The sequence below is a fragment of the Sceloporus undulatus genome, chromosome 1, assembly GCF_019175285.1.
Source record: "Sceloporus undulatus isolate JIND9_A2432 ecotype Alabama chromosome 1, SceUnd_v1.1, whole genome shotgun sequence".
In the NCBI taxonomy this organism is placed as follows: domain Eukaryota; kingdom Metazoa; phylum Chordata; class Lepidosauria; order Squamata; family Phrynosomatidae; genus Sceloporus; species Sceloporus undulatus.
Window position 1 is genome coordinate 381,077,802 of NC_056522.1, and position 26,508 is coordinate 381,104,309.

The 26,508-nt window shown below is 43.5% G+C and overlaps 2 protein-coding genes across 3 annotated transcripts in view; one reads left to right on the forward strand and one right to left on the reverse strand.

Annotated features, from left to right (window-relative positions):
• Positions 1-3,817, forward strand: part of FANCM (FA complementation group M) — a 67,624-nt gene extending 63,807 nt beyond the window's left edge. Inside the window, exons 22-23 of the mRNA XM_042445832.1 lie at positions 1,558-1,849; positions 3,616-3,817. Of these exons, the coding sequence (XP_042301766.1) occupies positions 1,558-1,849; positions 3,616-3,730 (407 nt within the window). The 3' untranslated portion in view covers positions 3,731-3,817. The remainder of the gene's footprint in view (positions 1-1,557; positions 1,850-3,615) is intronic.
• Positions 3,818-6,128: 2,311 nt separating this feature from the next.
• MIS18BP1 (MIS18 binding protein 1) overlaps positions 6,129-26,508 on the reverse strand; it is a 39,267-nt gene continuing 18,887 nt past the window's right edge. Inside the window, exons 10-18 of one of the 2 annotated variants that reach the window (XM_042445773.1) lie at positions 24,332-24,594; positions 17,285-17,393; positions 14,698-15,583; positions 13,464-13,630; positions 13,082-13,230; positions 10,328-10,473; positions 8,443-8,527; positions 7,888-7,945; positions 6,129-6,592 (exon numbers count right to left, since the gene is read on the reverse strand). In XM_042445773.1, the coding sequence (XP_042301707.1) occupies positions 6,501-6,592; positions 7,888-7,945; positions 8,443-8,527; positions 10,328-10,473; positions 13,082-13,230; positions 13,464-13,630; positions 14,698-15,583; positions 17,285-17,393; positions 24,332-24,594 (1,955 nt within the window). In that variant the 3' untranslated portion in view covers positions 6,129-6,500. Of the gene's footprint in view, positions 6,593-7,887; positions 7,946-8,442; positions 8,528-10,327; positions 10,474-13,081; positions 13,231-13,463; positions 13,631-14,697; positions 15,584-17,284; positions 17,394-24,331; positions 24,595-26,508 lie in introns of those variants that run through there. The other variant, XM_042445774.1, reaches the window with a different exon arrangement.

The following is a 26,508-nucleotide window of genomic DNA, read 5'->3' on the forward strand; positions in this document are numbered from 1 at the left end:
TGCGCCACATTGTCCTTTTCCAGGAGGATTTGAATCAAGAATTGTTTTGACTCAGAGTGGCCCCTGAAATGCTGGGGTTCCATGCTCTTTGAAATTCTCCAGCATCAGACATCCCAGGGAGTTTAGGGATGCAGGGAAGATGGCAAAAGCTTTTTCTAGCTGACATGCAGTGAAGTTGTGAAAAGGTTTTCAGGAAGAGGCCTGAAGGGGAATATTCAGTTTGGATGGTATTTCCCTTCCATCCCAGGGCAAGAGTCCATTGCCATAGCCAAGCAGTTGACCAGGGAGGGCAGGGGGCACTTGGGTAGCATCTTGCTGCAGTTCCACAGCCACAGCAATCCAGTGAGCCACCCTTTCTCCTCCCAGAAAGAGAGTAAGGAGCAGGCCGACTGGACCTTCCATGGAAGGGAGCAGCCATAGAGGAGGCCTTGCCTCTGGAGTCCTCACCAAGTGCACCTGCAAAGGTGGTGGGGCTGAGAAAAGCAGGCAGTACCAACAGGATGCCAGTCACTGTAGCTTTGCTGTTGTCAAACTCATTGTTACAGTTTGGCATGGCAAAGTTGAACAGGTGTGGCAAAGTTATGCAGACCTTACTCTGTACTACTAAGTCCACACTCCCCTACCAAAGCAATGATAGCAAGAAAAGCTGAGTGCTTCAGCTTGTCTAGTATTGGCCATTTCCATCATCAGTGCCCCTCTTTGCTTCTTTACTGTTACTCAGGGGGAGTACAAGGAACTTGGCAGGCACACACTTGCAGTGGTAGAATCATAGACACATAGAGTTGGAAGAGACAAGGGCCATCCAGTCCAACCTCCTGACATGCAGGAACTCTCAAAGCACCCCCAACAGATGGCCATCCAACCTATCTTTCAAGACCTTCAAAGGAGACTCCACCACTCTCCAAGGGAGCGTCTTCCACTGTGTCTTTACATGTTCCAGGACTGGAGATCTGGGATGTTGTTGGTTGTTGTGTGCTTTCAAGTCTTTTCCATATTATCACAACTCTAAGGTGAAGGTTTTCTTGGCAGGATTTGTTCAGGGGGAGTTTACCATTGTCTTCCTGTGAGGCTGACAGAGTGACCAAGATTTGAACCCTGGTCTGCCAAAGTCCTGGTCCAGCAACAACAACACTGAATCCTTCTTGTACCCTCACACATGCTTGAAGTAGAACCTAGAACAGATTAGAGACACTGTAATAAACAGTAAATTCTTTTGCTAAGGTTTGACTTTGAAGCAGAAATGACAGAGTTTAGTAGATTTGACTGAACATCTTTGGTTTCCACTCAGTTTGGATACATGTCAGATCCAGACTCAGTGTCTTCCACTCATTCTCCCCTGAATGTGGAATGCTTATAAGAGCTTCCCACTTATATTTAAATGTTATAAATAGCCAAGGATCCAAATGGCATTTCTGACCTATTAGAGTGAATCTCTTACTATCTTAACAGGAATGAACAGCAACTTATTTCAACCAGTCTGGAAATTTCTGCCACTCTTTCTTCCAGGCCACAGTATCAGGATCTTTATCTCTGTACTCCTGTGCCTTAATGTTTCAGGAGACACTAAGAGGGTCTTCCACCGAACCAAGCAGTATGACGGCATCTTGTCAGCCTTCATCCGGTCAGGAATCCGCGTCCTCTTCAGCTCCTGCCAAGAAGAAACGGCTGACTTGCTGAAGGAGCTGGCTTTGGTGGAGCAACGGAAGAAGGTGGCAATTGCTGTGCCAACCGAGGTGGAGCGGCATAAACAAGACGTCCTGCGGTTCTACCTGAGCATCCCCAGTGTCGGCTACCCACTGGCGCTGGCCTTGTGCCACTCCTTCACCTCCATCAAAGAGGTGGCCAACAGGTATAGTCTCCCCCCAGTGGCTCTGGGAAGGCCTTTCCATGTTGGGTGAAAGAGGATGGGCTACATTTTTCTCCTTTCTCTCTCAACATGGAGGTTTGACTTGACAACGGAAGCCTCTGCTTGGTAGCCACAGCCTCATCATAGGTAGACAAGGGCCATAAAGTAGAATCATAGACTCATAGAGTTGGAAGAGACCACAAGGCCTATCCAGCCCAACCCCCTGCCATGCAGGAACTCACAGTCATGGCACCCCTGAGAGAGGGCCATCCAGCCTCTCTTTAAAGACCTGCAAAAAAGGAGACTCCACCACTTTCTGAGGGAATATGTTCTACTGTTCAACAGCTCTTACTGTCAAGAAGTTGCACCTAATGTTTAGGTGGAGTCTCTTCTCCTGCAGCTTGCATCCATTGCTCCGGGTCCCATTCTTTGGAGCAGCAGAAAACAAGCTTGCTCCCTCTTCAATATGACATCCCTTCAAATACTACCATATCACCCCTTAACCCTCTCTTAGCCAATTCCCTAAGTCTCTCCTGATAGGGCATGCTCCAGTTTCTCAATATCTGTTTTGAATTGTGATGCCCAGAACTGGACACAATATTCCAGGTGGGGCCAGACCAAAGCAGAATAAAGTGACGCTATTACTTTTGTTGATATAGACACTATACTTCTATTGATGCAGCCTAGAATTTTATAAGCCTTTGTAGCTGCCACATCACACTGTTAACTCATGTTCAACTTGTGGCCTGTCGGACTCCTAGAGCCTTTTCACATGTAGAAGTCTCCTTAAGCCAAGTGTCCCCCCTCCTGCCATTTTCCAAGGTGGCACCTGGTTGGTTCACTTTCCTCCTCCTCCCACAGGCCCTGAGAGTCTTTCGCTTGATACTCCCTACAACCACATTTGGTATGTGTGGGTCAATGCCAGTAGCTGGCATTTCAAAGAGCTAAAGATTTGATGAGGAAAGTTAGTATTTTGAGCCTGAAAAACCCACAAAAAACTAAAGTTAGTGTCTGTTGGCCAGGATTAGGTGACAAGGGAAGCAATGGGCCATGTCTGCGACACTAACGTCTTGAGGAATGGATAGGTGTGTGTGTGGTGGTGCAGGAAGTAGGAACTACTCAATAAGTAATAAGAGCACTTTTTGTTATTGTGTTTCCAGTTTACGACTACAATAAGGCGTACCTATCATGAGTTTTTCTTGGCACATTTCCTCAGATGGGATTTGCCATGGCTTTCCAGAACTTAGAAGAGGCTGAATGGCCAACTGTTGGGAGTGCTTTGATTGTGAGTTCCTGCATGGCAGGAGGTTGGACTGGATGGCCCATTGGGTCTCTTCCAACTCCATGATTCTAGAACAGTTTGTTGTTGTTGTTGTTGTGTGCCTTCAGGTTGTTTCTGACCTATGGCGACCCTAAGGTAAACCTATCAGGTTTTCTTGGCAAGATTTATTCAGAGGAGTTTGCCATTGCGTTCCAGTATATACTTACTCAAAAGAGTTGGTTGTTGTGTGCCTTCAGGTTCCTGACCTATGACTCTAAGGAAAACCTATCATGGGGTTTTCTTGCAGTTCTTCAGAAAGGGGGCTGCCATTGCCATCCTGAGGCTGAGAGAGAGTGACATTGCCCAAGGTCACACTGGAGAGGTGGAACCTCACAGGGGATGGTGCACTGGACCAGAGCTGGCTGTGAGGCCCTGTGTGCAGCCTCAGGTGATGCTGAGAGATAGAGGTCCCCCCTCCACTCACTCTTTCTCTTTCCCTCCTTTCCAGTTCCCCAGACAAGATAGCGGCCTGCACCCAGGTGAGCCAGCAGAAGGCAGAGGAAGTCTACCAGTACCTCCACTATGGCTTCGATGCCCAGATGCTGCCCGAGACGATCCCGTGACCAGCGACTGAGCTTTTAAACAAGATGCACTTTACTGTTGTCACTTTCCCTCATTGTAAGATATGTAAATAAACCTGTATCACAAAATGAGTCTCTGCCTTAGTGTAGGTTTCCACTTTCCTCAGAAGCTGTAGCGGCATCAATTCAAAGTGAGCCTTTGCAAAGCAAAGGGAGGGCTTTGCAGGGGAGGAAGGCATCATGGGACTTTGCCAGCCAGTTGCCTTGAAAGAAAAGGAATGACAATTGTAATCATAGATTCGTACTGTACTACGTTGGGCCCTTGGTATCTGCTGGGGATTGGTTGCAGAACCTGGAATAATGGATGCAAACTCCAGGAAAAGAGATTCCACCTAAACATTAGGAGGAACTTCCTGACAGTAAGGGCTGTTCTACAGTGGAACACACTCCCTCAATGGAGGATTGTGGTCTCCTTCTTTGGAGGTCTTTAAGCAGAGGCTGGATGGCCATCTGTCAGGGATGCTTTGATTGAGAGTTCCTGCATGGCAGACGGGTTGAACTGGATGGCTCTTGGGATCTCTTCCAACTCTAGTATTCTATGAGCCACTGTGGATCCCAAAACCTGTGGTGGCCCAACCCAATTATATACAATGTGGTATTATTACTTTTACTATATTGGGTCCTTTGTATCTGCTGAGGTTTTGTTCCAAGACCCCCTGTAGATACCAAAATCAATGGAAGCTCAAGTCCCATTATATACACTAGGGTGATATTACTACCATCTTTATTTATTTATTACATTGGGTCCTTGGTATCTGCTGGGTTTGGACCTCCTTGCAGATACCCAAAATCTGTGGAGGCTCAAATCCCATTAAATACAATGGTGTAGTAAAATGGTGTAACTTATATAAAACAATAAAATCAAGGCTTGCATTTTGGAATTTATATCTTTTTAAAATACATTTAAGCTGTTGTATAAAGAACTGGTGGCTGCGGACAACCAACTGTACTTTGAGCTGTTAGTTTGTTCTGCTTGGCCGAGAGAAAGCCCTCTGCTGCCATCCTGTGGACCACTGGCCTTCCGTATGTCCAGGCCTTTGCCCTGAGAGAGGCTTAGGAGAAATCAGCCTACTGGCCACTTCAACTGCTAAAGGCAGCCGATAGTCCATTTTACCAATGGAGCACCTGATCCAAAAGTGATACAAGGCCCCACAGTGAGTTTGGAAACCATTGGAAAAGTTTGTTGTTAAAAAAACCACCAGACATTCCACTGATAAAGTACTTTGGACAAACAGCATTCTTGTTGTGTGCCTTCAAGTCATCCTCTAAGGTGAACCTGCCATGGGGTTTTCTTGGCAAGATTTAGACTCACAAGAGTTGGAAGAGGCCACAAGGGCCCTGATCCAGTCCCTGTTTAAAGACCTCCAAGGAGGGAGGCCTTTGTTCGGGAAGGTTTGCCATTGCCTTCCCCTAAAGCTGAGAGAGAGTGACATATTGCCCACGATCATCCAGTGGGTTTCATGGCTAAGCTAGAAATTGAACTCCGGCCTCCAGAGTCCAACACTCAGAACCACCATGCCACACTTTCTCCCCTCAGCCGTGCTTTCTTGGCAAGATTTGTTCAACAGAGTTTGCCTCTTTGCCTTCCTCTGAAGCTAAGAGAAATCATCCAGTGGGTTTCCATGGCCAAGTGAGGATTTGAATCTTGGTCTCCAGAATTGTAATGAAGTTCTCAAACCACTACATAACACTGGGTCTTTTAACTGTATGCAGGTATGTATCTGGACAGGTTGCTTACCTGTAACAGTATTTCTTTTAGTGGTCATCTGCGAAGTTTCAGAGCTTTACTCACAAGTGCAAAATAACCTATTTGTGTGATTTGTAGAGACCATGAAGAAGATATATATATATATATATATATATGCTGAAGGCACTCTTGAAATAATTTTTAAAATTATTACATCTACAACTAAAATTGTTTGGTCACAGCTCCAAATGAATCACAGCAAACAGAGAGAACCAGCCTGGTTTAGCGATTTGAGTGTTGGACTCCAGCTCGGTGCAGGGTTCAAATCCCGGCTCAGTCATGGAAACCCAACCCTGGACAAGTCACACTCTAAGCCACTGGGAATGGCAATGGCAACCCCTTGCTCCAAGAAAGCCCCATGATAGGGCCACCGTAAGTTGTAAACGACTTGAAGGCACACAACAAACAAAGCTCTTCTGAAGGAAAGCTGAGAGTGAGCGACAAGTTCCTGAGAAGAAGGCCCTTAGTCCACCTGAGAGGCAGCAGGACTAGATCTTCCCAGAGCCCCAAAAAGCGTGGAAGGAGAAGCTTACATGAAGCATGAAGCCTATTTCCATCCATGCAACGCCAGTTTCCACTGCCACCCAAGATCAATTCACTCAAGAAGCATCAAAACCATTTAAAAGATATTGAGAAAGGAAATTTAATACAAAAATTCATAGTCCCTGTTCTGTAGGCAGTAAATTTAAAGATCCTTTGCAGTTATAAATACTGCACATGGTGGTTTACTGTGCAGTAGCTTAAAAAAAGGTTATTTTGCTTCTTTAAAAAATAGCCCCCAACAGTTAAGGCCCCCTTCAAGCAGACAGATCAACCTGGAGCAATGCGAAACAGAGGTCCTCTTATTTTGAACACCATTCAGGAAAAATGGAACTGAGACGTCAAAGCCTTTTCTTCAAAATCCTCCAAAAGAAGCCTAAAGTATCGCTCTGTACCAAGAAGGTGGCCTGTGAACTGTGAAGGCCTTCAGGAATTAGGATGAATCCATTGCAGGCAAGCAGCCAACTAAGTAGAAAAATAGGAATCGTCCTCATTGCAAGACTCCATTTCTTGATCTGCCTGGAAGAGCTGCTCCATTCCCACCGAAGCCAAGTCACCTGCAGCAGCATGAGGAAAGGGTTGAGTGAGTAAGAGCCTGTGTAAGATATGGGTGTTTGTTTACTCTCTGGGTGTTCTCTTACAACCAACTCATGAACTACTAAATTAGTATTCTAAAAGCACCAGATCCTGTCTGAGTTTGGAAGCCAGTCTGCCAAGAAATCCCAAGTGCTGCAGGGAGAGGAACTGGCAAAACCACCTTTGAGGATTCCTTGCCTAAGAAACCCCTTAAAAAATCATGGGGTCACTTTGAAGGCACACACACTAGTATCACAGAATCCTAGAGTTGGCAGAGACCCCAAGGGCCATCCAGACCAACCCCATTCTGCCATGCAGGAACTCTCAATCAAAGCATACCCAACAGATGGCCATCCAGCCTCTGCTTAAAGACTTCCAAGGAGGGAGACTCCACCATTCTCAATTGAGGGAGTTTGTTCCACTGTCGAACAGCCCTTACTGTCAGAAGTTGCTCCTAATGTTGAGGTGGAATCTCTTTTCCTGTAGCTTGCATCCATTGCTCCAGGTCTATTCTCTGGAGCAGCAGAAAACAAGCTTGCTCCATCCTCAATATGACATCCCTTCAAATACTTAAACAGGGCTTTCATATCACCTCTTAACCTTTTCTTCTCTAGGCTAAACATCCCCAGCTCCCTAAGTCTTTCCTCATGATGCATGGTTTCTAGACCCTTCATTAGGACAGAGGTCCTACGTACTAGGAGAGAAAAATAAATCTAAATCTAATGTCTTGCTTCTTATTTAATTATGTCCAGCATTTCCCCTTATTCTGGGACTGTATTAATTCAGCGGAGCAATTTTGCCTGGAATGTCTGTCCACCAGAATGGAAGTCTTAGTAACTTACTCACATGCCGTAAAGGCACAGCCAAGGGCAAAGAGGTTAGTAGATTTTGATAGCCAGGGAAGGCCAGTCTTTAGAAGTGAATTTGCCAGTCAAGTCTGAAAAGTTAAAATGGGGCAGGGGCAGGGCTGCAGTGGTACTTGGCTACCTTTTTGTGTGGACACATGTGGACTCCCAGCATATCTCAAGCCTGGTCCTTGAGTGTGAGAGAGATTGTGCACCCCCTACTTTACAGGTTATTCATCAGAACACGATGGTCTTCCTCACAGGACCCCAGCCTTTTTGCACTTGTCACACCCACAAACTAAGCATAGCTCACACTCAGGCTGTTTTTCCACTGGGCCTCCTCTCCCCACACCAAAAAACCCCAAAATCAGAGAATCTGTCATCTTTCCTATGCCCCACCTGCCATGCAGGAAAAGCGCAAGAGTGCTCACCTTCAAAGGTAAAGACGTTCACTCTTCGGGAGGTGGGAGTCGTGAAGATGGTCCCAGCCTGGTGGCAACAAGGGAAAAGTTATTTGCTTCCCCATGAGTTTTGTCTGGGAGAAGCCCAGAGGATCACAGCCTGCCAGTTCAAGATTAGGGCATCCTCAGACTGAGAGGGAAACCAGTGCTAGGAGGGAGCAGAGGGCAACCCCAACAGACAAGACCCAGATCTGACCAGAGAGGCTGGTGGAAAGCCATCAAGAGTCCAGCCCTGGGCTACCTTTGGCATAAATGCTCCCCTTTTCAAGCTTTTCCTGAGAGTTTTGTGGAGCTTCATGAGCTCTGCTGAAGGTGGAGCCAGCCACTTTGACCTAATCAGCGCCAAACAGTTGGGTGCCTGAATAGTTTAGGTGCAAGAGAAGGGATGCATCAGTTGGGCCAGACCTCACATGCAGTTTTGGGGTGCAGGGAGATTAAAAATGCAGCAATAAATATATTTTTAAAAACCCAAAAGGGGGGAACAAAAATCTGATTTCATGCTGAATCAAGCAAGGGCAACGTTACCGATTTCTTCTTCACGTTCTGCCAAGTGCGTTCCTTGCCTTTGATGTTCTTTTGCAGGTGGAAAACATGCTTTTCACAGTCTTTCCTAGAAGAAAAAGTTTTAAAGACCCTGAGATGGAAAGAGAGGGTCAGAGGGCAAAGGTAATAACAGGAGGATAGCACTGGCTCATTCTTTGCCCTCAACAAGAGACCAAGAGGAAGCATCCCTAGAGAGCAGAAGCCAAGACAAGGACAGCTCTATTGCCTTTGCTTGAGAACCCCTGGTGAGATTTGGGCTCCTTTCCTCTCCATCCAGTGGCCAGTTTGTGACACCACTTGCCCCGCATCTGTTGCCCTGGCCAATAGCACTTGCCCACCAGCATGCTTTGAAATTCTTAAATCCCGGACTGGACTGGCTTTAGGGTTGGGGCCACCACACCTGTCCAAAAGCTGTGCCCACCTATCTATCCTGGCCCCATGGCATCCCTAGTGGTCCCATGAAAATGCTACACAGAGGCTAAGGAGTGGGGAGAGGCCCCTGGAAAAAAGGGGTTGAGGCCAAAGCCTTTCAGCAGAAGGGAGAGCACATAATCTTGGAGCTGGAAGAGAGCTCAAGAGGTCATACAGTCTAACGCCTTTCTTCTGCCATGCAGGAAGACACCATCCAAGCACTCTTTGTGACAGATGGCCATCCAGGCTATACTTAAAAGCCTCCAAAGATCCTGGATCCTAGCTACCATATTCCCATTACTCGAACCTCTTCCCTTCATAAAAACAACAAATGTCAGCTTTGTGCTCCCTAAGGCAGGTGTTGGTGGCCCTGAGACCTTTCAAGCTTCTGAATGGCATTCTCAGGAGCCACCAGGAATGACGGTTCACTCTCTGCTTAAGACACAGGGCCCTCCCATGCTCTTTAGCACAAAAAACCCACCTGTTCTTCAAAACCAGAAGTGGACTTGCAGCTTCTTTCACTCTGCCCGTGCCCCTCATTTTTGGGGGGAGTCTATTCAGCCCCTAGACCCACTGAAGTGACCAACCCTTGGTCTTTTATGCATTAAAGATGTGGGAGGATTCCTTTTATATGCAGATTCTCTGTGCAGATCAGGACACAAATACCCTTTGGATATTGCACTTAGTCTATATACTAATGTATAAGTCTAGAAATTTAGGTCAAAAAATTGATCCAAAAAAACCTGAGTCGACTTATCCATGGATCAATGCAAGTACTTTATGTTAACTCTTATTAAAAAGAAGGAAACATCCCCTGGTGAAAGGGAAGAGTATAATGTGTCTTTGAAGCCCTGATCCCCTTTACTTTCTCATCCATCCAGCCTTAAGAGTGAGCACAAAGAGCCAAGTCTGCTGGAATTTTGTAAGTTTTTGACATTGCTTTGTTTTACTTCATCCTTTAGATCCTGTGCTAAATGTCCCTAAGTTTTACCCTTGACTTATCCATGAGTCATATCAAAATCCATAATTTTGGCCCCAAAACTTCCCCTCAACTTATACATGAGGTTGACTTATGGTCAAGCATATACGGTAATTATTTTGGTTCACAAAATAAAGACATTACTTGTACAGTGCTATAAATGTATTTCTTGGATCAAAAGTGCATATATTAGGAAATGCTGAGTATCAAAATGCATGCTATTAGGGAAGGAGACATACAAAATGAGTATTTTAGGGGAAAGTTGCATGCCAAACTCAAGGTGAATTGGTATACGTTTAAAAAAAATTAATGATGTGGAAACTGAGGTGGGCTGGCATGAGGGCCTCACATGCATACTTGAATTTACCCTCCTGGCTCTGGAGAGCAGCCCATACTTTTGGAGCTGTTGACCCCAGAAGCGTGTGTGTCAGGGACCCATCTTCTCAGCAGTGGAGGAAGGGCCTTCTGGGTACACACCTGTCCAGGGATTCCAGCATGCAGGGGGTGACGTGTTCACACTGAGGGGTCTTCTGCAAAGGAAAGATGGCCGAGGAGGGCGTGATGGGGTTGCTCTCCTTGAGCTGGAAAACATCCTCCTCTGGGACGGTGCGGAACTGTGGCAACTACAGATCACATCCAGGTTAGTCCATTACCAACAAGGCATTTCTACTGCACTCCTGGTACTGAATGGCTGAGATGATTCACTCTCACAGAATTTCCACAAAACCAGAATGTTCTCAGGCAGCCAATCCAACAGCAAGAAAATGGTCACTCTTCTACTTGCATGGCAAAAGGCTGGCATTAATGCTATTTCTAGTCTTCCCTATTGACAGAGAAGACCAGAAAGTTTCAGAGGAGAATCCAAAATTTTGAGAATGTCAAGGAGACGAGGCAAAAGACTGAGGGAAAGGTGGGCAAAATGAATGAGTCTGGGGTGGGAGAATCTCACATGACTGAGGACCAGAACTGCTTGCTACTGAGAGCTGGAAGGGCCATTGGCTCCAGCCCTATGTTCAGTCCAGGCTCTGCAGCTAGATCATCCCCAGCAGGTACAGTACTTGGCTGAAGACAACCTGGGAAGGAGACCCCACCACTTCTCTAGCCAGTTGGCTCTAATGTCATTAGGTCGCTTCTTATGTTCAATTGAAATCTACCCTCTGGGGCAGCTGAGAACACACCTGCCCCCTGCGTTCTCTTGACAGCCCTTGAAGTATCTGGGCTCTATATCAGGGGGCTAGCCTTATGCAGATTAAAGCATCCATGGATGGACCTGCCCCATTATTGTCAATGGTGGTGCGGACACTTGGTCACAGCCATGTGCGTGCTAGCATTAATTCTAGCAATTTTACTATCTGTTGGGATGGGGATGGGGATGGTCCAAAAGCTAAACCTTCGGTGATACAGAAGACCAATCGTATCTAAAAACTGCAGTGATATCACCTGTCTTCACCTTTCCCTCATAAGATTTGTTCTCCATACCTCTTACATCCTCACTGCTCTTCTCTGAAATTACTCCAACTTCTCTATTGTTAACTGTCCTTGAGTCATCCTCGACTCATGGCGACCCTGTGGGTGAGATGCTTCCAAACCCCCCCCCCCCCCGTCCTCCACTGCTGTGCTTAGTTTTTGTCATTTCATGCCCATGATTGAGCCTGTGGCCTTCCTCTGTTTCTATTGCCTTCTACCTTTCTTGGCATTATTGTCTTTTCCAATGAATCATGCCATCTCATGATGTGACCAAAATATGACAGCCTGAGATGTTGAGGGCAGGGAGCATTGCCTGCTCAAGCGAACATTTATTTATTGAGAATGACTTGTGGAGCAGATGTTAATGGCTGGAAGAACTGTCCTAAGAAAATACAAGTTAAAAGACGCCCACGGTGATTGGCTTTTGTTTTGCGACTTCTTGCATTTTCTTGCAAGAAATAGAATCATAGGCGGGTTACAAACCGCCATAAAGTACACGCTCCGCGCGTACTAGGATTAGGAAGGGCCGTATTAGGGTTAGGAAGTTTCTTACCTTCCTGACAGCCCTTCCTCCCAGTACGCGCGGAGCGCGTACTTTTTTGCGGTGCCCATCCACATGGGCGCCGCCATGTTGACGTATTGGACGCTGTGCGTTCAGACGTGTTGCGGCGGAAGTGACGTCGCGAGGACGCACTCCACCCCTCGCGGCACCACTTCCGCGTTCCAAAAAGGAGCGGCATTTCGCCGCTCCTTTTTTGTTGCGCGGGGAAGCCTCGCGGTCTGGCAGCTGGGGCTTCCGTACGCAGCGAATGGCGGCGGCGGGAAAACGGCCCCTTGAGGGCCGTTTGTAACCCGCCATAGAATCCTAGAGTTGGAAGAGACCACAAGGGCCATCCAGTCCAACCGCGCCATGCAGGAACTCACAATCAAAGCATCCTCAACAGATGGCCATCCAGCCTCTGCTTAAAAACCTCCAAAGAAGCAGACTCCACCATCCTCCAAGGGAATATGTTCCACTGTTTAACAGTTCTCACTGTCAGGAGCATCTACTCCATTAGTCATTCTTATTAAATGAACTGTGAGATGTGCATCCCTACACAGAGAGGTAGTATCCCAAGCAGAACCAGCAGCCAGTGGAAGTCTCTAGAGTCCACAAACTTTGGGCTGATCTTGAAAGCCAGGCAAAAGTTGTCATCCTTACCCCAGCTATTACAAAGCAATGGTCTCTTATCTCACAGACCTCCCTCTGAAGCCATCATGAATGATGATATGCCATGCACCCCACTTTCCATGCTCAGGACAGCAACCCGTGACCCACCCTAAGCTGCACTCACAAGGCCTGCTGGTCAGTATAAGGAATCCCTGTTAAACAGCTACCAACATGAAATACAGTAGACCTTCCACATTCCTGGAGTTAAGGGCACAGGACTCCTGTGAAATTGGAAACTCCACCAATAAAAATACACGTGTTTTTTTTACCTGAGAGAACAAGTCTCTAGGAATCTCTAGCTCCTCCAGGGCAATTCTATGATTAAGGTCTGCCAGAAGCTGGCCATGAAATTGCATTGGACAACCTACAAATGCCTAGGCAAGTGTTCCCTCTAGGTCCTTCAGTGTGACTTTTGGCAGATGTTGACCATGGAGTCATGATGCCTAGAGAGAACATGTTGATCAAATCTGTGAATAATTAAATCTGCATAAGCCAAAGCCGTAAATGTGGAGGGCCAACTGTACTCTTCTGCAAGAGAATGGAATGGTATGTACTTTTGTGTTCCTATTCTGAAAGGGAGTTGCGGTGAAGATGTCGTCGTGGTTGTCCCTGGGCATCTGCTCGAGAAAATTCCGCATCTGCTGCTTCCGTTTCAGCGTCCCCACCTTGGCAGCAACGGTCACAGGCTGCTTGGCCCCCTCCTCTGCCAACAAGCGGGACAGAGAAACAGCTGTCAGCTGAAAGTGTTAAAAGGAGAGCCACCTAGGCAAGGAAGGAGCTCACGGTCCCACGCCACCCCACAGGGCATGAACAACACGGTACAAATCCATGGGTTTTGCAAACCATTTTAAAGTGAACATATGCTCCCCCGGAGGGGAATCTGGGAGCTTCCCTGGCCTCACATGGGAGAAGGCAGGCATACAGCCAGGCCTGTACCTCTTGCTTCCTTTTTTCCAGGCCTAGAGGTCCGCTTTGGGGCCCGCGCTCGGCTTTCCTGCTCTGCCAAGTACCTCTGCTGGCATTCTTCGGTGGTTCTCGATCCCACCCTCATGGCTACGTCCAGCCAGAAGCCGTTCTTGTGTTTAGGAAAGGAAGCCATTGCTCTGGAAAGCAGGAGGGAGACAGTCAAGCACAGGCGCGTCCTTACTGCCTGATGTTTTTCACAGAAGCTGCAGCAGCAACAGTGTCCAAAATGGGTGGCTGTGGGGGGAGGAGGAGGAGAGGCCACTGCCAGGTGGGCACAGAGGGGCTTCAGACTGCTTTTGTGGGACTTCGGGGTATGTGTGTCAAATGCTTTGGCCCCCAGAATATCCCACATTCTTGAGGAGGAACAGGAGACATTTTTGCCACATTTTTTGGGACCCTCTCAGCCAGTTTAGGACCAGGAGAGACCTTTCATAAAAAGAAGAAATAGCTTTTGGTCACTTCCTGTGGTTAAAAAAAATGTCTTTCCTGTCCCCCACTCACACCTACTAGAAGGTTTTGAAGGGGAGGGAATGAAAGAATGAAAAATGCAATGGACCCTCTATATTCACTGGGTTAGGGGCACAGGACCCCATGAAAGTGGGAAAATTGCAAATAAAAACCCCACAATTTTTTTTTAACCTGACACAAACCTTTCTAGGAATTTCTAGGTCCTCCAGGGTAACTCTATGGTCAACACCTGCCAGAGATTAACCACAGAATTGCACTGGAGGACATAGGCAAGTGCTCTCTCTAGGTCCTTCAGTGTAACTTTTTGGCAGAAGTTGTGCTGGAAGACCTAGAGATTCCTAGAGAGAACATAGTCATCAAATAGGTGAATAATCAAATCTGCAAAAGTCAAATCCACAAAAGTGGAGGGCTAACTGTAACATTTCATCTTCTTAATCTTATTATTATTACTGATATTATTTGCAGTGGGTTAATACCACCCCCCTCATCTCCCACAGTTGTCCAGCTCTGGTCTATGTTGCTCAGGAAAGAAAGGATCAGGCATCAGGGAGTTTTGCAGGGAAAGGTGGGGAGGTGGCAGAAGGAATCAGAAGTCTGCTGGGAGAAAGAGAATGATAAAGTTTGCGATAGAAATCCTAACTAATAAGGATTAAATCGGAGTAACCCTTCTAAAAGGACCCATACAGATGCTCCATTCCCCATCACTGGCAGATCTCAATCATCAACCCACACTTGCCTGTGCAGTTTTTCCACTTCCTTGTCACTCCAATCCTCATTCACATCTGTGAGGGAATCCCCGATGGCCCACCATTGCCGTTTGCCAGGCGCCCTGCCAGCCCCACTCGCAGATTCTGTCCGGCTGGCAGCCTGGCCATTGGCTTTTGCCGCTGCCACTTCCTTCCTTCCTTTTTTCGGCAGGCGCTCCCCAATGTTGGCTTCACTTTCTGACTCTGTCTCCAGGACACCCGCTGTGGCCTGTGCGATCCCCTTGTGTGACCCCTGCCTGTTCCTCTCCTGATGCCCAGCAGGGCCTCCAGCCAAATCAGGAGAGGAGTTCTCTCCAGGTAGCGTCTCTGACCTGCCATCCTGGCCAAGGTGAGCAACCACCATCGTTTTGCTCTGAGAAGACGGGGTTTCAGAATTCACCGTTGCTTTGACTACTTGCAAGGGCTTTTTCCTCGCGTCCCTTTGCTCCCTCCTCAAAGCCCCTCTTCTGAAAGGGGGCTGGATCTTCCTCTTAATGCATAGGATATCATCATCATCATCATCATCACTTGTGCCAGGAATGCTCACCTCCGTTGGCTGCTGAGGGCGCACTTGTTTTGGGTCCTTGGAGGCAGCTGCCTTGCCCTCCATATAGCTTGTTCTGCACCCATTCGTTTCTCTGTCCTGCTGTGGCAAGTTTTGCTTCTGTCCTGGCTGGTTGCTGCATTTAAAGTTCTTTTCATGCAAATGCTTGTGGTTCAGGGGTGTCAGTGTAACTATAGCTTGTCTTTTGCAGATCTCATTAATAACCAGTTCAGGGTCACTTTCTTCAGAGTCAGAAACAAACTGTTGCAAATTTTGTTGATATCCATTCTCAGGTTCTCTGGTGACCCTCTCAGCTCTTCTGACAGTTCTTTCTGGGAATGGGCAGAAGACAGACATTGCTTACACACCTGTATAATCATAGGCTTAGTTCAGTCTCTCATACTATGAATCTGAGCTACACAGTTTACCATTGTAGCGGGATACAAATAAATAAATAAATAAATAAATAAATAAATAAATAAGTAAATAAATGAGACAGATTTGCAGTGGGCAGAACACTGACAAAAGCAAGCCAAGAACAGAATGTTCAATTCTCTAAGAGTTCAGTTAGCCTCCTTTTATTACTTTATATTATTATTATTATTATTATTATTATTATTATTTCTTACCTGCCCCTCCCCATGGATCAAGGCAGGGAACAACAACCATTAACAAACATCAGTCAAAACACAACAGTTGAAAAACACATCAATTTAAAAGGACAAATAAGATGTTCCTATTGGAACAATCCACACCTAAAATTCACAGTTTAAAAATCATCAGGACCAGCATGCCAGAAGAGACTGTTCTTCCATACGCTTTTAAATTCAGATAGCGTATTCAGGTGTTTAATCTCTTCCAGCAGGTCATTCCACAGTTTAGGGGAAGCTCAAGAAAAAGTCCTCTGGCTCACAGTTGCCAGCCTAGTACTGGCTGCAATGGATGGAAGCTACAGGAAAAAAGATTCCACCTCAACATTAGGAAGAACGTCCTGACAGTAAGAACTGTTCAACAGTGGAAGATGTTAATGCTTTGGAATTTTAAACATGGCAGAAGGGGCTTCAATTGGATAGCCTTTGAAGATCCCTTCCAACTCTGATTCTACGACTGAGCAAATGTCCTTCAGAGGACCTGAATGCAAGGGGCGGATTACACTTACATTGGTTCAGAAATTTTTCTAGGCACATGCTGCCTCTCTTCTAATGAATAAATCCCAAGGCCCTGCTGCCTCTCTCCCCATAACAAAAGAGCAGAGTCCAGGACAAAGCTATGGATGCTAAGTGGTAACCTAAATTGGTCCAAGTCAACTTGCCAGAATCAAACTGCAACACATCCAGACTTAACACATACATGCCCACACGCAGTTCTTGATCTTTAGCTAACCTGACCTTTGAAGCATTCCTTCCTAAACCTTGAACAGCATGCAAGCCCTGAGTGAGGAGAAAACTCTTGTTCCATCGCACATACGATGGTGGTGCAGTGGTTCAATGCCTGTACTGCAGCCACTCACTCAAAACCATAAGGTTGCAAGTTCAAGACCAGCAAAAGGGCTCAAGCTCGACTCAGGCTTGCATCCTTCCAAGGTGGCTAAAATGAGTACCTAGATTGTTGGGGGCAAATTAGCTTACAGCTGTAAACCGCTTAGACACTGCTTAGGTGGTACAAAGCGGTATATAAATGAAGCTTGTTTGTTGTTTTACCTCCAGGGAATTTTCAAAGCCACCCACTCTCATGGCTCACAGTTTGTAGACTACCAACATAAAGAAAAAAGTAACTTTGGCCTGTTACAGACTGCCAAAATAAAGCTGCTTCAGGTCTCTTTGGAGGTATGCTGTTTAAATGATGCATGCATCGTAAGAATCCGGAAGCTGCCCCAAAGCTGCACTCCAGTGCTTAGGAATGGAGTGTGGCTTTGGCGCGACCTCCGGACTCTTAGGACCCTGGCATCATTTAAATAGCATACCTCCAAAGAGACCCGAAGCAGCTTTATTTTGGCAGTCTGTAACAGGCCTTTGTGTGTAAACTGTTTTTACCTTTAGCTTGGCTGGGAGGTACTTCTTTGTTTGCCTCCAGGTTACCCACTCCATTTTCCTTTGGGGACCGGAATCTGTTCTTGGCCTGCGGCCGTGCACTGCTCACGCTCTTGGGAAACAAGACAATTAACATAAGCAATTAGAACAATGCCATGGGGGCCACATTGCTTTTTTGGCTCTTGTGTCCATGAAGGGGATTTCTGAAGTCATGCACCACGAGTAAATTGTATGGTAAAATGCCACTGCACAGGTAAAAGTGGCTGGTTTCCATGTTTTGGGGAAGAAGGGGAGCCAAATCAGCAAACTTATACAGTGCTGGGTATCCACTTGGGTTTGGTTCCAGGACCCCCATGGATACAAAAATCTGTGGATGCTCAAGTCCCATCATATACAGTGACAGTAAAATGGTGTCCCTGATATAAAATGGCATGGCAAAATCAAGGTGTGTGTACACACACATTCAAAAAGCAAACCTTGATTTTGCCACACCACTATAGCCGACCGTCCATATCCACGGATTCTTTATTCATGTATTCAAGCCTCCATGGCTTGAAAATATTAAAAAAGAAAAGTATAAATTCCAAAGTAAACCTTGACTTTGCCATTTTATATAAGGGACACCATTTTACTCTATCTCTGTATTTAATGGGACTTCAGCATCCACAGATTTTGGTATCTACAGGAAGATCCTCAGTAGATAACAAAGACCCACTGTATATTAAATATTTTCAATCTGTGGATGGTTGAATCCATGGATAAAGAATCCTCGGATATGGAAGCCTGGCTGTATATGTGTTTTACCCACTCTTCAACCATTTCAATAGTAAATTTTAAAATCCAGAGGGCTCTGGGTCTGTAGGGGTCCCCAAGGGCCACATGTAGTCCGCAGTCAGCACCTTTCCCACCCCTGCATTACAACAATCCTCCCTGGACACAACCCAGCCAGAGCCACAGAGATGGGGGCTGTTTTCTTTTTAATTTTAAAATTCCAACATCACAAAGTCTAAAATATACACTTCTACAAGTATATAAACCAATAAAACAGTTATATACCGTAATCCTAATTCAACTAAATAGCTACCCTATTACATCATAATTATTTTATAAATTCTCTTCATTATCTCTCTTTGGCTATTACTATTGCTATCTATTCCATTTATCCTATCCCTTCCTAAGGCTAAATACCAGTGTCCTCCCATATACTATTAAAACCTTTTACTAACTCTGTTTACTTACTTATATTTCCTTTTCCGTAGAATCCTTAAATTCCTCTATAAGGACTACTCGCCTTCCTATTTATATCCCTTTATATTGTTACTAACACTGAGAGTTTCTTTTTGCTTTCTCATTTCCTTATTCATCAAATCCCATCTGTATAAAATCCCCCTTTTCTCTTTTTAGATATTCCTTCCACGGATTCCACACTTTACCAAATTCATCCAAGGTGCCATTTCCAAGTAACATTGTCAATTTATCCATTTCAAGATATTCCATGACCTTTAATCTCCAATCTTCTATGTTCGGCGTTTCCTCAAGTCTCCAAAATTTTGCAAAAGAGATTCTAGCAGCCGTCATTAGGAAGAAGAGCAGTTTTTCCTTCTCTTTATTTAGGTCTTGTGCGTCCGTTATGTTTAAGAGATACATCCTGGGTGTGGCTTTTCCCCTAATTTTTATAATTTTTCCAATTTCTTTATGTATTTGTTTCCAATATTTTTTTGCCTGATCACAGCTCCACCAACAGTGAAGATATGTACCTACTTTTCTTTTACATTTCCAACATTTATTTCTGTTATTTTTGAACATCTTAGAGATCTTAAATGGCGTTAAATACCACCTATATATAGTTTTGTAGACATTTTCTTTCAACATCACACTTTGTGTAAATTTAATTTTTATCTTCCAAAGTTTCTCCCATTCTTCAAGGTGGATTTGTTCCCCTAAATCCTGTGCCCATTTAGCCATAAATTCCTTCACTACTTCATGTTCTAGTTCGAATTTCCTAATTAAATTATGCAAATTAGAAATTTGTTTTGTTTGGTCTGTCATTATTTTTTCTAACTCTGGCTCAGCTGGACCGATGCCGTATATTTTATTATCTAAATTAAATCTCTCTCTCAGTTGTCTGTAGGTGAACCAACTACATGAGTAACCCTCCTTGGTCCATTCTTCCTGGGTTTTCATAATCCTCTTCCCTTTTTGTATCTTAGTTATGTCTTTATAAGTCACCCAATAATCATTCTTCAATTCTTCCCTTTTAAATATTGCTTCGTTTGCAGAGGTCCATAGTGGCAATTTAGTACACCATTTGTTTTGATACTTTTTCCAAATTCTTAAAAGATTTTTTCTAATCAGATGATTATTGAAGTTGGCATCTACTTTGATTTTGTCATAAAATAAATATCCGTGTAGACCGAATTTTAGATCAATTTTCTCTAAATTTATCAACCTCTTTTTTTGCAGTTTGAACCAATCTACTACCCAATCCAGCACACAGGCATAATAATAATACCACCTTAAGTTTGTTAACGCCAATCCGCCCCTTTCAACCGTATCTTGTAATATTTTATTCTTAATTCTTGCTTTTTTCCCTCCCCAGATAAATTTCGAAATTTCCTTATCCCATATCATAAATGGTTTATCATTTCCAATTATGGGTAGGTTCTGAAACAAAAACATAAATTTCGGTAATACTGCCATTTTGATAATAGAAATCTTTCCCATCCATGAGGTTTGTAATTTAGCCCATTTTTCCAGATCTAATTTAATGCTTTTCCACATTTTTTCATAATTATTTTTAAATAACTCTATATTTTTTGTTGTTAAATTAACACCAAGGTATTTTACTGAGTTAACTATTTTAAAGCCAGATTCTTCCTGTAGAGACCTCTTTTCCTCTTTCGTCAAGTTCATTGCCAAAATGCTGGTTTTTTTCAACATTTACTTTATATCCTGCGACTTTTCCAAATTTTTTAAATAATTTTATCATTTGTGCTATACACTCATTTGGGTTTGCAATTGTTAGGACCAAATCATCCGCATAGGCTCGCAGTTTATATTCCATCCCCCTTAATTTAAATCCTGCTATCGTTTGATTCTGTCTGATCTTATTTAACAACATTTCCAGGGACAATATAAATAACAATGGTGAAAGGGGACATCCCTGTCTCACCTGCATGATGGGGGTTTTTCCCCATTTACTAGAATCTGTGTTTCTTGTTTTTTATATATTCCCTCTACTGCACCTTGAAATTTTTCTCCAACCCCCATTTTTTTTAATACCCCAAACATGAATTCCCAATAAATATGATCAAAGGCTTTCTCCGCGTCTATGAAAAAAAAGAGCCAATTTCTTATCAATTTTTCCCCATGAATTTCTATTAGATTTAATAAGTTCCTAATGTTATCTTTTATTAATCTACCGGGGAGAAAGCCACTTTGATCAACATGTATCCACTTGTTCAATACTTTTTTTAATCTATCCGCCAATATTGTCACAAATTATTTGTAGTCCGAATTCAATAATGCTATCGGTCTATAATTTTTTGGATTTGTCGAATCTTTATCTTCTTTTTGAATCAGAATCGTTATGGATTGTGTCCATGTTTGGGGTATAGCTCCGTTCATCATCCGCTCCAGAGGATCCACCAAGCTCTCCGCACAGTTTTTATAGAATTCATTCAAAAAACCATCTGGTCCTGGGGCTTTCCCAGTTTTAGCACTTTGTATAGCTTGTAAAATATCTGTCTTTGAAATAGGTTTATCTAACAACTCTTTTTGTTCCTTGGTTAGTTTTTGTAATGTTATAGAGTCCAAATAGCTCGTTATTTTTGTCTCTTTAACCAGCGGCTTTTTAAATAACTCAGTGTAAAATCTTTGAAAGCATCTTTTAATTTGATTTTGGTCGGTCAACACCCTTTCTTCTTTTATCATATTTATTCTTCGTTTCGATTTTTCTTTTTTGATTTGATATGCCAATAATTTCCCCGGTTTGTTTGCTGATTCATAATATTTTTGTTTGACAAATTTTAATTTCTTTTCCATCTGCTCTATCATGAGGGTCGAGATTTGCTTTTGTATTAGTTTCAATTCCGCTAGAGTATTTCTATCTTTAGGATTGCTCTTTAACGTTTTCTCTCTCTGCTATAATTCCTTATTCAATTTGTCTAATTTTTCATTTCTTTTTTTCCTAATTTCTGACGCTTTTTTAATTAACCAACCTCTAATGACTGCTTTAAACGCATCCCAGACCATCTGATCGTTTACTCCTTTATCTAAATTTTCCTCAAAGTAATTTTGGATATTCCTCTTTAGTTGTTTAACCAATTTTTCATCTTTTAATAAAGAACCGTCTAACTTCCAGTTAAATTCTTTCTTTCCTAATTTCAAATCTATCTGTACCGGGTTATGATCGGACCAAATTTTTGTCAAAATTTGTGCTTTATGAATCCTCAGGAGCAGATGCGACGAGGCCATGATCATATCGATTCGTGTCCATGTTTTATGTGGGTTGGAAAAAAAAAGGTATAATCTTTATTGTAACCATTTTTTTTCCTCCATACGTCCTCTATCACCATTAAATCCATCAAATTAAAAAATTCCTTCGGGAGTTTCCCTTGATTGTTTTTTTTCTTTCGTTCTGTAAATTTATCAATATTGGGGTCTATTACCCCATTCCAATCGCCCAACATAACTATGGAATCAAATTGTAAATCCAATAATTTTTCTTTTAATTTCTTATAGAATTTATTTTTATTGTCCAATGGCCCGTATACCCCTACCAACATTATTTTATGATTATTACACAACAATTCCACAATTACAAAGTGTCCCTCTGGGTCATTATCGATCTCTCTAGCTTCCCATTTTGTATTCACATATATCACTACCCCCCTTTTTTTTAACTTTTGCTGCTGATATATATTCTTTACCCAATTTAACACATCTTAAGTGTTTTTTATCTTTCTGTTTAATTCTGGTTTCTTGTAGACAGATTATGTCCACTTTTAGTTTTTGAAGATAGTGACAGATCTTTTTTCTTTTCTGTGGTGTATTTAACCCCTGAACATTCCAAGTCTATATCTCTCAAACACTCCAGACAACCAATTTAGTTATTTTCTTAAGTTCAAAAAATTGTTTATTCCAATGTAATAGTAGTCAAAAAATAAAAGGTCAGGAAGTAGGTTGAATTTGAATAGGGGATTTCACAATCCGTATGTCAATTCGAGAGATTGTCCGTTTCTCTCTCTTGCTCCTCTCTTCTCAATCTTTCTTCCTCCAGCAACAATTCTTGTGGGTCAATTTCTTGGATTGAGTCTTCTAGGGGGTTGTAGTTTTGTTCTTCCTCTCCTCCTAAGTCCTCTTCCTCTTCGTTCCCCCTTGGACTCACTGTTAAGCTTTCTTCATCTACTCCTCTTTTGTCCTCTCTTAACCCCCTTGCTTTCACTTGTTGTCTTGATTCTCCTTTGTAAGATTCTTTATTCTTTTCTGTTACTTTTCTTAAAAAAGACTTTGCTTGTTCTGGTGTAGAGATTTTTGTTCTTTTTTTATTCCACCAGAAGATCAGACCCTCTGGTAGATCCCATCGATATGGTATCGCTTCCTTCCTCAAGAAAGTCGTCAGGAAGATATAATCTTTTCTTTTCCGAAGAATTCTTCCGGGGATGTCTTTCAACACCTTTAACTCTTGTCCTTTAAAAGCAAAGGGGGTTTCATTATGCAGGGTGAGGAACAGATCTCGTGTGCGCTTCCTCACAAAATACAATGCAACATCTCTCGGCAGCCCCTTCTGTTTTGCAATTAGTGAATTAATACGAAATATCTTGTCCACTTCTTCATCGAAAAAAACTGGGTCCTTTTTCATAAATTTTGCAATTTCTGTAATTAATTTTTCTGCCAAATCTTCATTTTTTTCTTCCGGTAGGCCTCTTATTTTAACGCATTTTTCTCTCAACTTTTGTTCCCAAATTGCCCTTTCATCTAGTTAGTCTTCTTTTTTATTCATAGATTTTGCCAAATCCGATTCCAATTTTTCTGTTCTAAATTCAAGAATTTCAACTCTTTGTTTGGTTTTTTGTGTATCTACTAACAATTTATCCACCGTTTGATTTATTTCTTTCAAATCTGACCTGATCTCCTGTTTTATTTCCTTTCTAAAAATGTCAATTTCTTTAGCCAGATTTGCTGACAAATTTATTGAGAGATTCTCAATTTTGTCTAGAAGAAGTTGATTCATATCTATACTTTTGGGTGAATCTGTCGAGAATTTTCTTTGATTTTGAGACTGTTGTAGTGCTTTCTGCGTTTGGGTTCTTGTATTCATTCTATATTTAGCCCCTTTCTTCAAACCAATTTTCAATGTGTTCCCACCCCTAATATTCCAAGGGAAGGGAGAAAGCAGAGAGATAATTCACTTAAATCTTCAATATCGTTAATTTACAATATCATTATCAAATTATAAACTATTTTTGCCCCCGATTTCTCTGGAGCCGCACCCTTCCTTTCAATTTACACTTGATATATCAGTTCTTCAAGTTTGTCCAATAATTCTTCCCAATAAATTTCAACACAAAAGATCCCCCTTATCAAACTTTCTTCCTTCAATCTTTATTTACTATATGTTTTGCTTCCTTTAAATTCCTCCTCCTATCTTTCTTATCTTCCTTTCTTGCTTTTCTTAAATAGCAGTTTCCCTTTACAATCTCCTTCCCCTTCTGCTCCCAACGCCCTTATAACTTTATAAACTCTTTATTCGTGTCCTTCTATCTTTCTTACTTCTTATCTTTTCCTCCCTCTTTACTTCAGTCCTCTTTTCCCCACCTTTTGCTTACTTCCCCTAGAGATGGGGTCTGTTTTCACTAGAGGGTCACAGCCTGGGAAGGCAGCCAGCCAGGAAAAGGCACCCATGGAAATTCACTGACGTCTCCAAGAGTCTGGGCTTTCCCAGGGGACAGGCTACACAAATCCTTCCTGATCACTGCATTTTCTCAGCCGGCAGGACCTGCCTCTTAATCAAGATTTTAGTTTTGGCTTGTTCACTGCCATCCGTACCAAAAGTGCCTCTAGGAACTTGTTGAAAACTTCTGCCAGTTCCACCCATTCCAGGACAATGCTGAACAAACAGAAAGATGGAAAAATAAATCTTACAGGTGCCAAGTAATTGGTGCCCCCTTTGGTCACTGTAACATTAAACTCTTGATCAACAAGAATTCGTTCTCCGCACCAGTACTGCATGGGTGGCTTAACACACCGGCCGCTGCGGGTGAAACTCACATTCGGATCATTCTGGAAACAGGACAGTTTTTGCTGTGCACCTATTTGAAAAACAAAAATATAGGAGTGAAAGTGTCTTTCAGAGAACAGGCACAGCTGTCAGAATGCGGGATTAGAACCCAGGACAACCAACCAGTCAGCTTGATTAAGAATCAACAGCACTTTATTGATAGCTCCAGAATCAGCAATTCCACATCATTCAGCTTCTTAGCTGAGACTGACCACACCCAGCAAAAGCAATACCTAAACCCCATCTTGTCTACTCCACCCCCCCTGCCAAAAGCCCATGAACAGACACTCTCCACCTCCCTCTCACAGTCTTCCAGTCCCCATCTCTCCCCCTCAGCTGATCATCCCATCAAGCTCTCACTGCATACCAAGCCTCTGAGAACAAGAGTCTCAAGGCCAATTGATAACCACCACCTGGCATTGCCTAATTCTACCAAGCGCTATCTAAGCTTGCCTTAGCCCAAAGCATATCCCAAACCCCATCATCCCCACAACTAAACCCCAAAGAATATATCTGATAGAATAAAACCAGGATTCTAACAACAGCCTCCTTTTCCACCCAACAAGGCATCAGATTATAAACAATAACCCAAAGGAGAAAACAAGCACACAACACTTGTTACAAACCTTTACTCCACAGCAGAGTCAGATATCATGCAGCCTTCCAGATGTTGTTGTTGGACTGCAAGTCCCATCAGCTCCTGGCCAGCAAAGCCAATTGGGGGGGGGGACCATAATTCCCAACCTTTCTGCATAAGATCATTATGACTTGTTAATTAAGTAGGCCTTTGATCCTTGAATTGTGTTCTGAAAGTGCCATGCTCTGCTTTTATTTTTTAAATTTTGTTTAAGTCGTTCTTGACCGTGTGCTTTTTTAACCAAATTTGTTTGATTGATTTGTAAAATAAGAATTGAGCTGGAGTTTGTTTTAAATTAGTGAAAGCTGCTTTGGGCCCCATGCCGGCAGAAAGATGGGGTGGAGGTAGATAAATAAAATATCTCCATTGAAAATTTTGCTCAGATATTGCTAGTTATGCACAGCTTCTCCCTGCAATATGATCCATATGTCATTTTAGCTCAAGGGCTATTTACAAAGAGAAAAAGTAAGACATTGAAGCAGCAACTGTTTCAGAAACAAATGATTTTTCTCGACTTATTTAACACAACCAAGTAAAAAAGGCATTCCCTACTGCATTCCCAACAACACACTAGTTGTTGATGTTGTGTGTTTCAAGTTATTTCTAACTTAGGGTGACTCTAAGGTGAATGTATCACTGAGTTTTCTTGGCAAGATTTGTTCATAGGGAGTTTGCCCTTGTCATCCTCTGAGGTTGAGAGAGTGTGACTTGCCCAAGGCCACCCAGTGGGTTTCCATGCCAAAGCCGGGGAGTGGGGTGGGGTTCCAAAGCCTGGTCTTCAGTCACAGTTCAACACTCAAACCGTTGTATCATGTTGGCTCTCAAGCTCTGATTTAGTGTGACAACTGGAGTGAACAATAAGTAGTCATCTTAGAAAGGGCCAACAGCTTGGGGCTTCATGGTCAATAGCTATTTATTGTTAATAGCCCTCAAGTCAATCTCAGTCCATAGAGACCCTGTGGATGAATCACATGGGTGAGACATCTCCAAGACTCCCTGCCCTCCACTGCACTCCTTAGTTCCTGCACATTTATCGTGACCTCTTTAATAAGAGTCCATCCATCCAACATGCAGCCTTCCTCTCTTCCTTCTTCCCTTCACCTTCCCTAGGCCTGTAGCTAGGGCTTTAGGGGCCCTGGGGCAGAAAGTACATTCGGGGAGGGGTTGCACACTCCCGTATCCTACCGTGCGCGCCATCATGGCACACCACTGTTTACATGGAGCACGTAAGAGCCACGTCTCTTTGGGGCACCCTTTGGCTGGGCCCCCCAAGGCAGTGCCCCAGTTGCCCCAGGCTAGCTATGGGCT